This window comes from Balaenoptera borealis (assembly GCF_965194805.1).
Source record: "Balaenoptera borealis genome assembly, chromosome: 2".
Lineage (NCBI taxonomy): Eukaryota > Metazoa > Chordata > Mammalia > Artiodactyla > Balaenopteridae > Balaenoptera > Balaenoptera borealis.
Window position 1 is genome coordinate 112,004,151 of NC_138867.1, and position 14,948 is coordinate 112,019,098.

Sequence of the window (14,948 nt, forward strand, 5' to 3'; positions counted from 1 at the left end):
AAATTATTGAACCTGAGAGGATAGTGGGAACTCAAACTGGTAGCCAGTTGGACAGAAGTGAAGGTGGACTGGGGACTCCCAAATTTTCAGCCAGTGTATGAAGTGAGGGCAGTCTTGTGGAGGCTGTGCCCTTAACCTGGGAGGTTTGGCCCAACTCCACACAGTTGGTGTCAGAAGTCACTGCACTGAGTCCGACAAATCCCCTGCACAGTCCCAATGGAAGGATCCTAAATATGGTCCAAGGACCTTTTTGATACAACTATCCAGATCCTTTCTTTCACGGAGTACAAATCACTGCAATAAGAGCCAAAACGTAGGAACGACCTAAGCAGTCACCTTTTCTGTGTGACCTTCCAGAGGAAATCAGTAGGGAGAGGAAGGTCAGAAACCAAGAGAAGGGAAGTGGAGAGGAAAGAGAAGGAAAGGCTCAGGGAGGAATAAGCAGTCGCGTGCTGGGGCGCAGGCATCTGAGTGAACAATGGGGGCGTGCAGCGCCTCACCAGGTCCATAGAAATTAGACTGAAGCACCGGGGCAAGTGGTGGCACCTTGGTCAGGACAACTGATTGGTAAATCTGAGAAATTATGGCTCTTTTTCCCTAATTAGCTGAGGTTGTATTTAAATTAAATTCCATTTTCAAAGTGGTCATTCCTTTTTTTTTTTTTTAATTACTCTTTTATCTTTTATTTTTAATTTTTATTTTTTTGCCACATGGCACGTGGGGTCATAGTTCCCTGACCAGGGATCGAACCCTCGCCCCCTGCAGTGGAAGTGCTGAGTCTTAACCACTGGACCGCCAGGGGAAGTCCCTCAAAGTGGTCATTCCTGAAAACTCCGGATAGGCATACTTTGCCTAGAGCCTCCTTATTGGTAAAGACCTATGGACCTGATGTGACCCTAACTAAGCCCCACCTCATATTACAAGTCCTTGGCCAAAATCCTAAATTTGGAAGAACGGCATGCCTGAGTGCTAGGACAGGAGAGAATCTGTGCCTATTACTTTCCTTCTACCCAGAGAAAGAACCCCAGATCAGCTTTTCCACAAAAGGAGAGTTTCCCAGATGCCACCCATACTTGGAAGAAGCCAGGCTGAAATACTAATCAAGTCAAACTTTCTTGATATTACTCTATCTTTCCCCAGGAGGGCTGCACTAAAACAAATTCGGACACCTGTGGCCTCTTCCTTCTATGCAAAGCAAAAAGCCAGCAGCAACCCCAAGCTGATAAGACTAACCTAAAGAGCAAATTATGGTGTAATTTCCTATGCTGATACTTTGTAGTTAATTTTAAAAAAAAAGGTTTCATTTTCCTACTGGTCTGATTTCACAGGAACATTTTACCTGTTTTTGTGAGGCATTTTTTCTCCTGGAAGAGAGGCGCTGATTGGTCCCACATGACTGACAACCTGGTGTAATGAAAATTTCCAATGTAAACTTATTTTCCCTCAGTTTCAGCAATTTTAAATCTATATATAGAGATATCTTTGTCAGAATTGCATTGTTAGCTTCTCCCGGTAAACTGATTGTCTCTCGTTGTCAGTGCAAATAGAGATCTATTAATGGGTCTCACCTCCCAACTGATCCCAATGCTAGTCTGCTTACTGGCATGTACCAGCAACTTCGTCCATGGACACAAGTGCGATATTACCTTACAAGAGATCATCAAAACGCTGAACATCCTCACAGCAAGAAAGGTGAGTAAGCTATCTGGCACCATCTCTCCAGATGTTCTGGTGATGCTGTGCGTATTTCTTAGACTGTGAAAAGAACATAACAGCTTCTAGAGAGTTGGTAGTTGGTGGTTGGTGATAGGATGGGGAGCAGGGTGGAGACTTTTCTCCTGGCACTTTTTTTCCCCGAGGGACCACAGGAAGTTTTCTCAGTTTGAGGGAGTCAGAGCTGCTCAGCAAGGCTTACCCTGTGCAGTTGGAGGTAACTCTTGTCTCTTGCTCTCTCGTTCCTGCCTGGACCAAGAACTCGTGCATGGAGCTGCCTGTAGCAGACGTCTTTGCCGCCCCAAAGGTAAGAGCTGTCCCGGGTCTGCTTTGGCAGATGGGTGACTTGGTGAGGAGAGCCATCCACAAGTGTTCGAACAAGAAATTTTTTTTAACATAAAGGGAACAGGCCCAAATTAACTATAATGGGTGAAACGTTTTCAAAGGCTGAGAATTCTGATCTTTACTCTCAAATACATTTTGGTGTTTCTGGTTTCACTTGATTTAGAAGATGTGTAATAGAAAGCTTGGGTTTTGTAGTCATAATTCAGATCCCAGTCCAGGAAAAGCTCTTTAGGATTTTACCCAACCCAGGTCGAGCACCTGGAATATAGGAGGCACTCAATAAATGCTGTTGAAGGAGAGAATTTTTCTGGCCCATACATTTCTGAAAAACCAAATACTCGCACAAAAACAGATATTGAGATTACAGGTTGAGAGAGCTTTCATTTTGTCTAAGAGACTTCCTATGGCAACAGAAAAGGTATCGCCAGAGCCCCTCCTCTTCCGCAGCCTGGTCACCTAACAGCCCACCGGCTCCGGGCATGGCTGTCCAGAGACCCTCAGCTTGCTCTGTCCTGCCAACTCCCCTCTGGCCTGTCCAGAACCGTCCTGCTGGACAGGGGCCAACATATCCCTGCCTCCGGCTGCTCCTGCCAGAGCATCTCACCTTTCCTCCTCCTGCTGCATCTCACCCCCGCCCCCCGATCTGCAGTGGGAGGAGATAGATTTGACAGCTGATAGTGCATTTTTCTCTGACAAACACATGACTACAGCCATATCAATAGCTTTCTGCACATCAGTTCCTGTTTTCATGGAAACACACAACTGAGAATGAAAAACCCAAAGCTTCAATTTACCAGTGGTCTCCTAACCACCTGCTTTCCACATGTACTACAGGGTAACGTGGCCAGGAGTGAAGCCCTATGGCTTGGGCAGGGCCACACCCCAGCACCCAGGCCACAGGGCAGGCCTGTCCTGCTCGTGAGCAAAGCTGGTCTTCAGGCCTTTATCTGGACTATCTCACTTCATTAAAGATTATTCCAGGAGTCTGATATACAATGATATATAATACTGTAATATAATTATATAATAGTATATAATATAAACATATAATATATAATATTATATAATACATATTATATAATTTTATCCTTCAGAATCTCATTCCGTATCAGACTGTATCTGTCCATCAGCAGGTTGGAAGGACTTGGAGATTTTATATATATATATAAATTTATATATTATATATATATAATGTATTAATACTTTATATATCTCATATATTAATATTGTATATATAGAGAAATAAAATAGCCAAGAGTCCACTGAGCTGTGCTCTGGGCTCTCCAGAGGTTGGCTGCACTGCTGGGAGGGTGCTACCAAAGCCAAGGGCAGGGCCCCAGCAGAAGTGCCGAGGGTTTGGAAGTGAGACAGTCTGTGGCTTTAGCCCCAGTTCTGCCATTAACTAACTATGTGGCCTTTGGCAAGTCTCCACACCTCTTTGTGCCTCAGTTTCTACATCTGAAGATTTGAAAGCAATTTTGAAAGTTGGTTGGAATCCAACTCTCGAGTTAGTGGAAAATGTTATTGTATGATACAACTCTTGATTAAAGGCAAAAACTGGTGGTAGAGAAGCAATCATTCTAAGAAAGGGGCCAGCGGTAGGAAATGATCAAACCCTCCATGACTGCGAGCCCAGTGCGACCCCACTCTGGGCTGCTCTAGAAGACCCAGCCAGCCCTCACCCCCGCCAAGGTGCAGGCCAGTCCCCGCTGCCTTCCTTCACTCTTACCTATCTCACGCCTTCTCCCGAACTGCTTCTATTCCTCCTGGATTAACAATCTCATTTTTCCATTCTTCTCTTTTCCTCAAAGACTCAGCACTGCTTACTTATCTATTAAGATACTTCAGAACAAAGAAAGGTTGTTATTTTCAAAACCCACAAAGGTGCTATGTGGGAGGAAAAGTTACTTCTTTGTGTTCTCAAGAAGAACATCTTTCCAAAATCCAGCATATTCATTTTAGTGCTTTTGGGGATCAAGAGTTCCATTATGCCCAAATTGCGTGGCATCCTGCTCTTGGCAAATGCTGGAAGAACGTGCTGATCTAAATCCTGGGTTCCACATGCAATGCCTCCCGAGTGTCTCTGAAGTTAGGTGGTCTGAGGAAGAGCAAGGTGGAAAGCGAGCAAGCTGGCTGGCCTAGGAAAGACTTCTTGGGTGGACCATTAGTTGGAGGTATTTCCTACTACCAAAGGGAGCAAAAGTCCATAATTTTTCAGAGAGCTCTATGCCAACCCTCAAATCTTTTTTTAAAAGTGAAAGTAGAGGATTTTTTCATATATCACATTCGCTGACTAAATTTGGGCGTAAGTGGAGATAATGAATACAATACATACAGGATGGATCTGTATGTCCTTAAGTGAAGCTAGTCAAGACCCAAGTTAGAACTCTAGTAGAATCCCTGGCACAGAAGAAGTCTCCCAAGTGGTGTGCCACCACTGCTGTATTCCCATGAGGGGTGGGCTTCTATCTGGCAGGAGACCAGGTCTCCCTTTTGAGCCTCTTTCCTGAGCAGTTCTGAACTGCAGAGTCCGTGTGGCTCCTCAAAGTGTGCTCTCTGAGCTAAGCAAGGCACACCCAGGCAGCGAAAGCTGGACAAGCTGTCAAAAAAGTGGGCGGTCAGAGTGTCATCCTGTTGCCGCAATGCCAATGGAACTAAAACATTAAGGCCTTTAACTAAAACTGCCTTTAGAATTCCTTCTTTTAAAAGTTTTCCATTTGATTCAAACTCTTTTCTATACTTATCCTAATCACCTTTAGAAAGTCTTTTGAAAAATATCTTTTTAGTTATTTTTAAAGATTTTTTCATGTGGACCATTTTTAAAGTCTTTATTGAATTTGTTACAATATTGCTTCTGTTTTATGTTTTGGTTCTTTGGCTGCAAGGCATGTGGGATCTTAGCTCCCCGACCACGGATCGAACCCGCAACCCCCTGCACTGGAAGGCGAAGTCTTAACCGCTGGACCGCCAGGGAAGTCCCTGAAAAATATCTTTAGAGGGTGTTTTCCTACCTTAAATGGCTACACACTCAAAACTGAGACAGTATAATTTCTAAGCTCCTAGCCAACGTTTTAGAAAAGGCTCATCAGATTTTGATGGAAAAATAAGCAAAGGATCTCTTCTCCTTTTGGCATTCTTGAACCTCATTGTTCTCTCTCCAGCAACACAGGCGTCTGCCTCCATCTGCATACTCAGCTAGTGTCTGCCTTCTCCTTGGCCTCGCCACCTCTGCTCACCCACAAAGCCCCCCAGAGGTATGGTGATTTATGGGAAGTTTCTTGACTCCCAGAGCCCAGAGATACTGGTGCTGCTCTTAAATTTCCAGCCAGAGTATATGCCCTTTGGAAGGACATGTACTTCATTAAGTACATACATGTCCTTCCAAAGGCCCTGCCCATGGGCCATCAAGCTCCAGAGCGGAAAGGAGAAGCTTTCGTAGTCTAGGATTCTGGCGCCTCGGTCTGGGACAAGATCTTCCTGGAAAAACCCTAAAATATGAACTGCACTCCTAGAATTTAGCCTAAAGAAATAAGAGATGAACACAAAGATTTATACAGATGAATTGCTGCCACTTTATTTACAGAAGCAAAAAACTGCAGTGATAGGGGATTGATCAACTATGGCACAAATATGCCCTAGGTTCGTACACAGCTCTCAATCACGTGCTTAAACATTACTGAATGATTTAAGAAATTGCTAGTACTATATGTTAAGTGTAAAAAGGTTATAAAAGAGTATCAATAGTTGGTCCCTATTGCAAAAAAAAAATATATGTGTATATATATATATATATATATATATATTTAAAAAATCTGGAGAGATATTTACCAAAATCTTAACAGTAGTTCTCTCTGGCTAATGGGATAATGAGTGAATTCACTTTTGTTGAATGTATATTACTTTTATAGTAAAAAGTTTGGTAATCAGAAAAAATATGGAAGAACATAAAAAGCTGCTTGGACAGTGCTTTTCATATAAATCCCCTGGAGATCCTGTTAATGCACATTGTGACTCAGTGGGTCCAGAGGGAGGTCTGAGATTCTGCATTTCTAACAAGTTCCCAGGTGACGCCCACGCTGCTGCTTCATGGGCCACATTTTGAGTGGCAAGGAACAAGAGCAGGTCCTGGCAGAGGCTGGAGACAGGTTTATCTGAGCTGGACTGGGCTCAAGCTAAGACACCCTCCAGGCTCCGGGCCTTTGTTCTTCAGTGGAGAGAGAGAGGACACACCAGGCCTGACCAGGCCAAGACACATTCCCTCTCCCAGGTCCTCAAAAAGAGCTGGTTTCCCACTTGTACAAGCCCTCTTCTGAGGCTCAAAGGTCCCCAGGAAGAGCCATGTGGCCAGACTCACACCAGGGCTGCCAGTATTCCAAGGAGGTTCTGACCCTGCACATTCGAGCCTAGAAGCCCCTAACATAAACTCTGTCCAAGGCCCAGCACCCTTTCTGAGAAGCTGCCCCTCATCTCCCCAGGCCAGACTCCTGGGGCACCTAGCTCTGATCCTGGCACGCACCTCTAGCTGTGTGGGGACATGTCTTATCTCCTCACACTGCTACTTCCCAGGGGGAGGGTTAAATGGAGAGTGCTGGCCAAAGTGGCACTGTCCAGGCCAAAGGATGGGCATTCATTTATTCAACAAACATGTGGGATTTCCAGGGAACCTGGATTCAAACACTATAAATTACAGGAATAAGAGAGAGCAGACTCTGATTACGAGCTAATGTACATACAACTGCATCCACAGAAAGAAGAGCTTGCATGGGGTAAAGAAACAGACATGGGTTGTAGACAGATGGCCCCGCATGCAAATCCCCACTCTCCCATTTACTTAGTTGAGTGACTTGATTCAGGTACTCCTTCAGCAAAACCCTCCAAGGGAAAAGAAATTGGGAGGTTTCAGGAAAAGGCTGCTGCATTTGCAAGTAACTGGAAGAGGTTGTTTACTGTGATGGGCAGCCTCCATTCACATGGCAGGAATACTTGAATACCTGATCCACAGTTGAGCACATTCACCTTTTCCACTTGTCCTTCTGGAAAGAAGAAATCAGAAGGCAACATCTCTCTCCAATGTTCAAAATCGAGCTAGTAGTGGCTATCTGTGGAATTTCTCTTTCTAGAACACAACTGAGAAGGAAACTTTCTGCAGGGCCGCGACTGTGCTTCGGCATATCTACGGATACCACAAGTGCTTGAACAAACTCCTGAATGGACTTCACAGGAACCTCAGCAGCATGGCAAACATGGTAAGCTGCATTATGCCAACAGCTTGCCTTCCAATGGATGGCAGCCTTACTTCTAAGATATTTCTCCTTATGAATAGTAGTACACTTGGTTAATCAACCCATTCATTCATTCGACAAATACTTGTTGAGGCTCTGTGAGTGTTGCTTACAGGTGCTGGTTCTAGGCACTGGGGATACAGTTCTTGCTCTTACAGAATGTTGTAATGGGTGAGTGAGAAAAGCAAACAAGCATATGATTCCCGTAGTGGTAAGTGCCATGAAGAAAAATACAGAACATATAAAGAACATACAGGGGTCATGAGGGAGAGGGCTGACTTAGTAGTTGGTGACATCATCTGAGCGGATATTTGAATTAAGTGACAGAGCCGGCCATGTTACTAATTTGAAAGGAACATTCCAGGCAGAGGGAACAGCTGTGCAAAGGCCCTAAGGTAGAAATGAGCTTCATGTGTTCAAACATCAACAGGAGGGCCTGGATCAGAGTGAGGGAGGAGGATTTTAATAGGAGATCACACACGGCCTATGGATTCTGCCCCAAGCATGGTGGGAAATTCCCACAGGGTTTTAAGCAAGGCAGAGACCACGATCTGATTTATGTAATTTTTAAAATGACCATTCTGGCTACTGTGCAGTAAATAGACTGAGTAGGGGTAAGCATAGAAGCAAGATGGCCTGCTGAGAGGCTACCACAGTATTCCAGCCTGGAGATGATGGTGGGTGTGACAGGGTGGAAGTGGCAGACATTGTTAGATTTGGGATGTAACCACAAATAGAGCCAGAAGAACTTGCTGACACATCTATAGTGGGGGTGAGGGAAACAGTAAAAGGTGGCCTCCTGGTTCCTAGCCTGGGCCCCTTGGGAAATGGTTGGTGCTGTTAACAGATATGGAAGACTGGGGGTGATCAGGGCTGGAGGCTGAGCTTAAGGTCAGGAGTTGAATTTTATACATAGTAAGTCTGAGGTACCTACCGAATAGTCACGTGAAGATGTTGATAAGCTTGTTGAAAAAGTCTGACGCTTAAGGGAGATGTCAGAACTTGCGATATTAAGTGAAGAGTTCTTAGAAAGATGTTGTTTAAAGCCACAGGCCTGGACTTCCCTGGTGGCGCAGTGGTTGGGAATCCGCCTGCCAATGCAGGGGACATGGGTTCGAGCCCTGGTCCGGGAAGATCCCACATGCCACTGAGCCACTAGGCCTGTGTGCCACGACTACTGAGCCTGCGCTCTAGAGCCCGCGAGCCACAACTACTAAAGTCCACACGCCTAGAGCCTGTGCTCCGCAACGAGAGAAGACACGGCAATGAGAAGCCCGCGCACCGCGAGGAAGAGTAGCCCCTGCTCACCGCAACCAGAGAAAGCCCACATGTAGCAACGAAGAACCAACGCAGCCCCAATGCAGCCAAAAATATATAAATAAATTTTTAAAAAAAAGAAGCAGGGAGGCTTTTTAAAAAAAAATAAAGTCACATAGAGAAAGAACAAAATCCAAGGACTGAGCCCAGAGGCACTCTAACATATAGAGGTCAGGAAGAGGAGGGTCCAGCAAAAGAGACTGAGAAGTAGCCAGTGAAGTAGGAGAAGTCAAAGAATGCGTGGCACCCCAGAAGGCAAGTGAAGAAATTCTTTTAAGAAGAAGGGAGTGATCAACTGTGTCAAATGTACTAAAAGGTCAAGAACGATGAACACTGAGAATGGCCACTGGATTTGTCATGAGGGAGGTTACCGGTGATGCTGATATAAATGGAGATTCGGGAATGAAAGCCTGACTGGAGTGGATTCCATAGAGAATGGGGGTGGGGAGGAGTGAAAAGAAAGGGGCACTGAGTATAAAAACTCCTTCGAGGTGCTTTCCTATAACGTCACAGAGAAATAGTACAATAGCTGAAGGGCAGGTATGGCGCGAAGGAAGTTCTTTTAAGGTGAGGTCTATATGGAGCATGTCAGTATACCAGTGGGAATGATCCAGTAAGAGGGGAGAACTGATGGTAGGAAAGAGGCAGAGCCAAGAGTAGATGTTATCTAATGCCAAGTAGAGGAATTGGGGACATTCATCCCCTCCCTGCTGCCTTATTTACAAGGTAATAGAACAGGGAGATGACACTACACTCATTGTCTCTTTTGAGCCTCTTAATTATCTTAGGAAGTAGGCACTATTGTTCCCCTTTTACAAAGGAGGAAACTGAAGTTTTTATAAACGAAGTAGTTTGTCTTAAGCAATGCAATTAATAATTTGGTAGAGCTGAGATTCAAACTGAAGCAGTGGCCTGGTGGTAGGTACCAGGAATCCTTTCCACCTGAAGGGCTGCCAAGCTATGATGTTTCTGGTTAATGGGCAGGGGGGCAAATGGACTGAATCTCTCTCTCAGCAGTCCAGATGGCCACGGGCTCAAGACGGCAGCAGGCAGGTCTGAGCCTCCACCTTCATGTTACGCCCCTGAGCAGAACCTAGCTGTGACACACCTCTCCAGGGATGGCCACACCCTGAAGGCAGACAGTTAGTGATGGTACAGTGGCCATTTCTAGGAGTGTAAGTAGCATGCACCGAAAACAGGCAAACCCTGTTGGCCTAGTGGCAGAGTCAAGCCAGACTGGAGGGCCTGGTTGGATCATTGTTCAGGTGGCAAGTGGCAGCATAGGCTTGACCCAGGTAGACAGGCATGAGCAAGACTCAAATACTTAGCAATGCAAACTAATGAAATGTTTCTTTTGTAGACTTGTTCTGTGAATGAAGCCAAGAAGAGTACGTTGAAAGACTTCTTGGAAAGGCTAAAGACGATTATGAAGGAGAAATACTCAAAGTGTTGAAGCTGAATATTTTAATTTATGAATTTTTAATAGCCTTATTTTAAAAATATTTATATATTTATAACTCATCATAAAATAAAGTATTTGCAGAATCTGACAGCATGATGTCATTTTAATGGCATAGACTATATTTACTTGCCAACTTTTGGGGAAACCAATTTAATTTACTGAGAGACTAAAATTGGTGTGGGAATTAAAAAGGAAAGACCACTTCCCTCTCAAGGAGTTCCCTCTCTCATTGGGGACATAATGCATGAAATGATTAAAGAATACAAGGCCACACAAGATGTAAATGATAATTAAAAGAGCTTGCAGAGTGGGTCCATAAGTCCCACTGACTATCAAGTAATTCTGAATTTAAAAAGTGTCAACTGAATGCTTAGAACATTCTTTTCCCATTGGCACAAGGGTTGCTATATTGAGTCCACGGTGGGGAAATAATTCTAGCACACTATCTGGCACTGCAGTGAACAATATTTAATGTCCTAATAATGTAAATTCTTTTGATTCTCAAGCCTTCGAACCAACCAATAGACAAAGCATGGAAGACTTAATTATGGTTACAGAACAGACTAAATTCTATCAGACTGACAACAGAAAAGGAATAGCTCAAAATGATTGAGAGGTAAAAGCAAAAGGAAAGAAAGAGAGGGGGGGCACCAACACTGTCTAAGGTTGATGGAATAAGAACAAGAGACTTAAGTATTTATTCAAACTTGGAAACGTGACAGAAGATCTAAAAATAACTCACTATAAAAAATTTGGAAGGGGCAGTATAAATAAGGTAAACTCTCACTTTTCAATGGGGAAATCAATACAAAATATCTAAAGTTGATAAAAAAAAATAGTTGGCAAGGTGGTCAGTAGTTGATGAATGTTGTAGTTGGGGATGGGTACATGACGGTTGATTACACTACTCTGCTTTTACACGTGTTTGAAAGTTTTTATAATAAAAAGTGAAAAAACCAATAAAGTAAAACCAATAGTAAGTAAATCAAGAAATCTTTGGAATTATAATGGTAACCACCAGAAAAACTAAAAACAAAAAAGGGAGGGTGGACTGTTGGGAATGGGACTTGGGATAAGAAACAGTGAAAGCAGGGCAGGAGATTTTTGGCTTTCTATTTAAAGTCTGTGTGTGTGACCATGTGCATAAGTGATAAAATGTTTTTAAAAGTTAAAGTACTAAAATTAAAAAGACAGACAATAACAAATGTTGGTGAAGATGTGGAAAAACTAGAACTGTCATACATTGCTGGTACGATTGGAAAATGGTAGCCATTTTGGAAAACAGTGGGGTAGTTCCTCAAAAGATTAAACATAGTTACTATATGATCCAGTAATTCTAATCCTAGGTATCTACACCAAGAGAACTGAAAACATATGTCCACACAAAAACCTCTATACAAATGTTCATAGCAGCATTATTCATTTATAGCAAAAAAGTAGAGACAACCCAGATGTCAATCAACTGATAAATGGATAAACAAAACGTGGTATAGCCATACAATGAAATATTATTTGGCAATAAAAAGAAAAGTACCGACACATGCTACGGTATGGATGAACCTTGGGAACACTATGCTAAATCAAGGAAGCCAGACACAAAAGTCACATATGGTATGATTCTATTTATATGAAATGCCCAGAAGAGGCAAACCCATAGAGGCAAAAAGTAGAATATTGGTTGCTAGGGGCCGCGGGGATGAAGGAAGAGGGAATGACTGCTAATAGACATAGGGTTTCTTTTGGGAGCAAGGAAAATGTTATGATATGAGATAGTCAATAATGGTTGTACAACTCTGTGAAAATACTAAAAACCACTGAATTATATACTTAAAAGGATGAATTTTATAGTATGTGACGTATCTCAGTAAAGCTGTTATTTTAAAAAATTAAAGGAGAAAAAGAAGTGTCAAGTCATTGAAATTTGCCTTTTAAAGACATGTTCTCTGCAAGAATATGGATCTAGTAACAGTGAATGAGCATTCTCTTTTCATTCTTGCTCACACACATATGACAAAAATTAATACTAGTACTAAAATTATACCAAAACATGCAACATCTTTTTAACCCTTTCAAAATAAGGGAACAAATCAAAAGCTTAAAGTCTCACCCTGACCACAGCCAGTTTCACCCTGCCCACATAAAATACCAGCATGCCAAGGGCAACAAGTAACTAAGAGAGTCATGGAGCCTTCTAAGGCCACAATGAAAATTTTAATTTCCTTTCTTCTTTGATTGAGACTCATTTGCATTCAATGGCTAATGTGAGCTGTAGTCTGCCACAGGATATGACTTGTGGGTTATAGTTTGTGTATGAGGCCAGAATGGTAAAAGGAAAGGCAGTCGGAAGAAAGATTTAGAGCAGGCCATAGAAGGGACATATGCAGGCTCCAGGCAGGTCTGCCACGGACGGAAATACCCAACAGTAAGCCCTGGAGTTTACCAAGGGAGTGAGAGAACATGAATCAAGGAGGACATACATAAGAAGAATGAGTGAAGAAACTTCAGGATTAAGTGAAAGTTGAGATGCTTGTCGCTTAAGCACATTCACTTAGGAAACTTAGTTACAGCCCATACCTACTTCATGGGCCGTGTCTCTTATCTGTGCATGGAATGTGTGACACTGAGAGCAAAGGCTGATGATCCCCTCCCTCCCTGCTATCAGCTACTTCCACCTTTTACCTATGAATATATTCTATCTCTAACTGGTATTTGTAGGTAATAAATACTTATTGAATAAACGAATGAAAGAAAAAAACATTTTGCTCAGATCTATGGCTGAACGTCTTTCATTGAAACATTCTTGGGCAAGTTAGAAATGCCGGCCTCTGATAAAAATGCCCCAGGGGCTCTCATGTTGCTATTAGCCAGTGCCCTGTCCAGGTTTCCCACCCTCGTCTGCATGTCATCTTGGTCAGCTTCTCGGGGTGCCCAAATCATCTGAGAAGGGGGAATTTCAGGGCAGAGCGCAAGGTACAGCTTTCTCATGGCCTGGCCTCCCAGCATACAAGGTTAGCCTCGCAGTTCCTACCACCTTCCACTGAGGGCAAGGCAAGCACTTTTCTCTAGTCTCGGAGCCAATTTCCTGGTTCAAGTCATCAGTTCAATTGGAGCTCCATTCCCAGGTGGAGTACTAAAACCTCCTAGTTAGCTGTCTTTGCCCCGAGCACTCAGACATTCTCTCCTCAGCTCTCTAGTGTTTCTCTTCTAATCCATCCTTCGTGTCAACTTCTTCCTAGTTCAACGTTCAGTCTCTAACACCGTGTCAGCTGCTAGGGAGGAATGCTGTGCCTGGTAGCTCACCATTCACTCTCCTTCACTACAGCCCTCAACATGCTGCACTGTCATTCTCCACTTTCATGGTCATGAGCTTTGCAAGGACCTTCTACTCAGCACAGCATGGGTCCACAGTAAGTACAGAAGACACCTGGTGACTGAGTGGCATAACTCATGATGGAGTAGAAATCAAGGCAAACATAATATTTCTGTAATGACTCTGGTAGGTTGGGTTAGGCAATATCCTCTTCTGAAGATTGGTATCAACTCTGAGAAATATTTTATTCAGTTGTAAAGTCCCAGTTAAATTCCTTTGTAAAACTGGAGAAATAAAGTCTTTGATTAAAAACTAAAATTTCCCCAGCCCTCTCAAAAGGGGTAGGGGAGGGGAGCAGGTGTAGAAGAATGTCTGATCTGTCATATTCTTTAGTCAGAGCCATAAACGTGTTTGGGTAAGACAAAGTGATGTTCTGATAACGTTGATAAAAGTAACTTGAAGACTGGGTCACAGGAAGCCCAAGATAAATGCTGAGAGGAAACAGGTTCTTTTTGAAGTAGCCTCTTCATAATCATTTTCCCACACATTTGTTCAACTTCTGAAGGAGGACTGAATACTTCATTTGCTTTGCAAATGAAAAAGCTTAAGAATGAGACATTCAGATAATGTTATAACATGTGCTTAGAAGGCTCCTCCAAGCTTGCTTTAAGTTTAGGCTGCAGCTTCAGAATCGTGTGAACAGTTCCTGCAGGCACATACTAACCGTGGTACCTGAGGCTGGTACTTGGGGTTTTTATTTTGTGGTTTTTTGTACTTGGTTTTAAAAAGAGATTCTTGAGGGTCTTCATAAGAAGGCGGGATGGACAACGACCTCTCAGCAGCATCCTGACAAACAGGCAGTAATAGGTTCCCTGAGGGTGCACCTTAGTGGTGTCGCTTGGTGATAGTACAGCTCCAGAACTCAACTGGGGAGGAGGGGCAGCGGGTGGGAAGGTGCACTATTGCTTATCTTGCTTACACTATGGCAGGCCTCTAATTTTATTTCCATATTCTACAAACATGTGTAGGAGTTTTACACCAGCTAGCAGTTGGGAAGAGGAAGAGAGCAAGACCTGAAATGGCCAGAAGCGTCTCCTCTCTACACAAAAAGCACACTGAAATCCTTTGAAACTTGCTGACAGATCAAAACTTCTCAATGTCCTCTGTGAACTTCTTGAGGCTGCCTAGCACAGTGCCTGGTAATCAATAAACGTTTGTCCAAAGAGCACATGGTTAACAATAATCCAAGCAATGTTATTGTTTTGGAGATATTTTAAGCTCATTAAAAGTTTTTGAAAGAGATCATGATATCGTTACCAATAAGAAACGTCTCCTTTTACCTTTTAGTGAGATACATTTTCCATACAGACTTCTTTAGGTTTCTGTTCTCAAACACCTAATGACAAGGATAACAAAACTTGGATTAAAATATTTTTGGTGAAAATAAATTTTATCAATGAGAACGGGCATTTTAAAAAACATCTCTCCCAGGTTTCTGTATCATGATGATTTCTGTTTA

At 43.1% G+C, this 14,948-nt stretch overlaps 2 protein-coding genes across 3 annotated transcripts in view; one reads left to right on the forward strand and one right to left on the reverse strand.

The window, feature by feature from the left end:
* Positions 1 to 14,948, reverse strand: part of KIF3A (kinesin family member 3A) — a 122,381-nt gene that overhangs the window by 33,904 nt on the left and 73,529 nt on the right. The window contains exons 17-20 of one of the 2 annotated variants that reach the window (XR_014241130.1): positions 14,770 to 14,825; positions 3,788 to 3,900; positions 1,647 to 1,755; positions 1,340 to 1,404 (exon numbers count right to left, since the gene is read on the reverse strand). Coding sequence is in view for 1 of the 2 variants with exons in the window: in XM_082378937.1 (XP_082235063.1) it covers positions 14,804 to 14,825 (22 nt within the window). In the remaining variant the exon portion in view is untranslated. Of the gene's footprint in view, positions 1 to 1,339; positions 1,405 to 1,646; positions 1,756 to 1,985; positions 3,901 to 14,769; positions 14,826 to 14,948 lie in introns of those variants that run through there. The other variant, XM_082378937.1, reaches the window with a different exon arrangement.
* Positions 1,340 to 14,807, forward strand: IL4 (interleukin 4). The gene is made up of 4 exons (XM_082379035.1): positions 1,340 to 1,692; positions 1,973 to 2,020; positions 7,179 to 7,304; positions 10,018 to 14,807. The coding sequence occupies exons 1-4, from the start codon at positions 1,558 to 1,560 to the stop codon at positions 10,108 to 10,110; spliced, it is 402 nt and encodes a 133-aa protein (XP_082235161.1). The 5' UTR covers positions 1,340 to 1,557; the 3' UTR covers positions 10,111 to 14,807.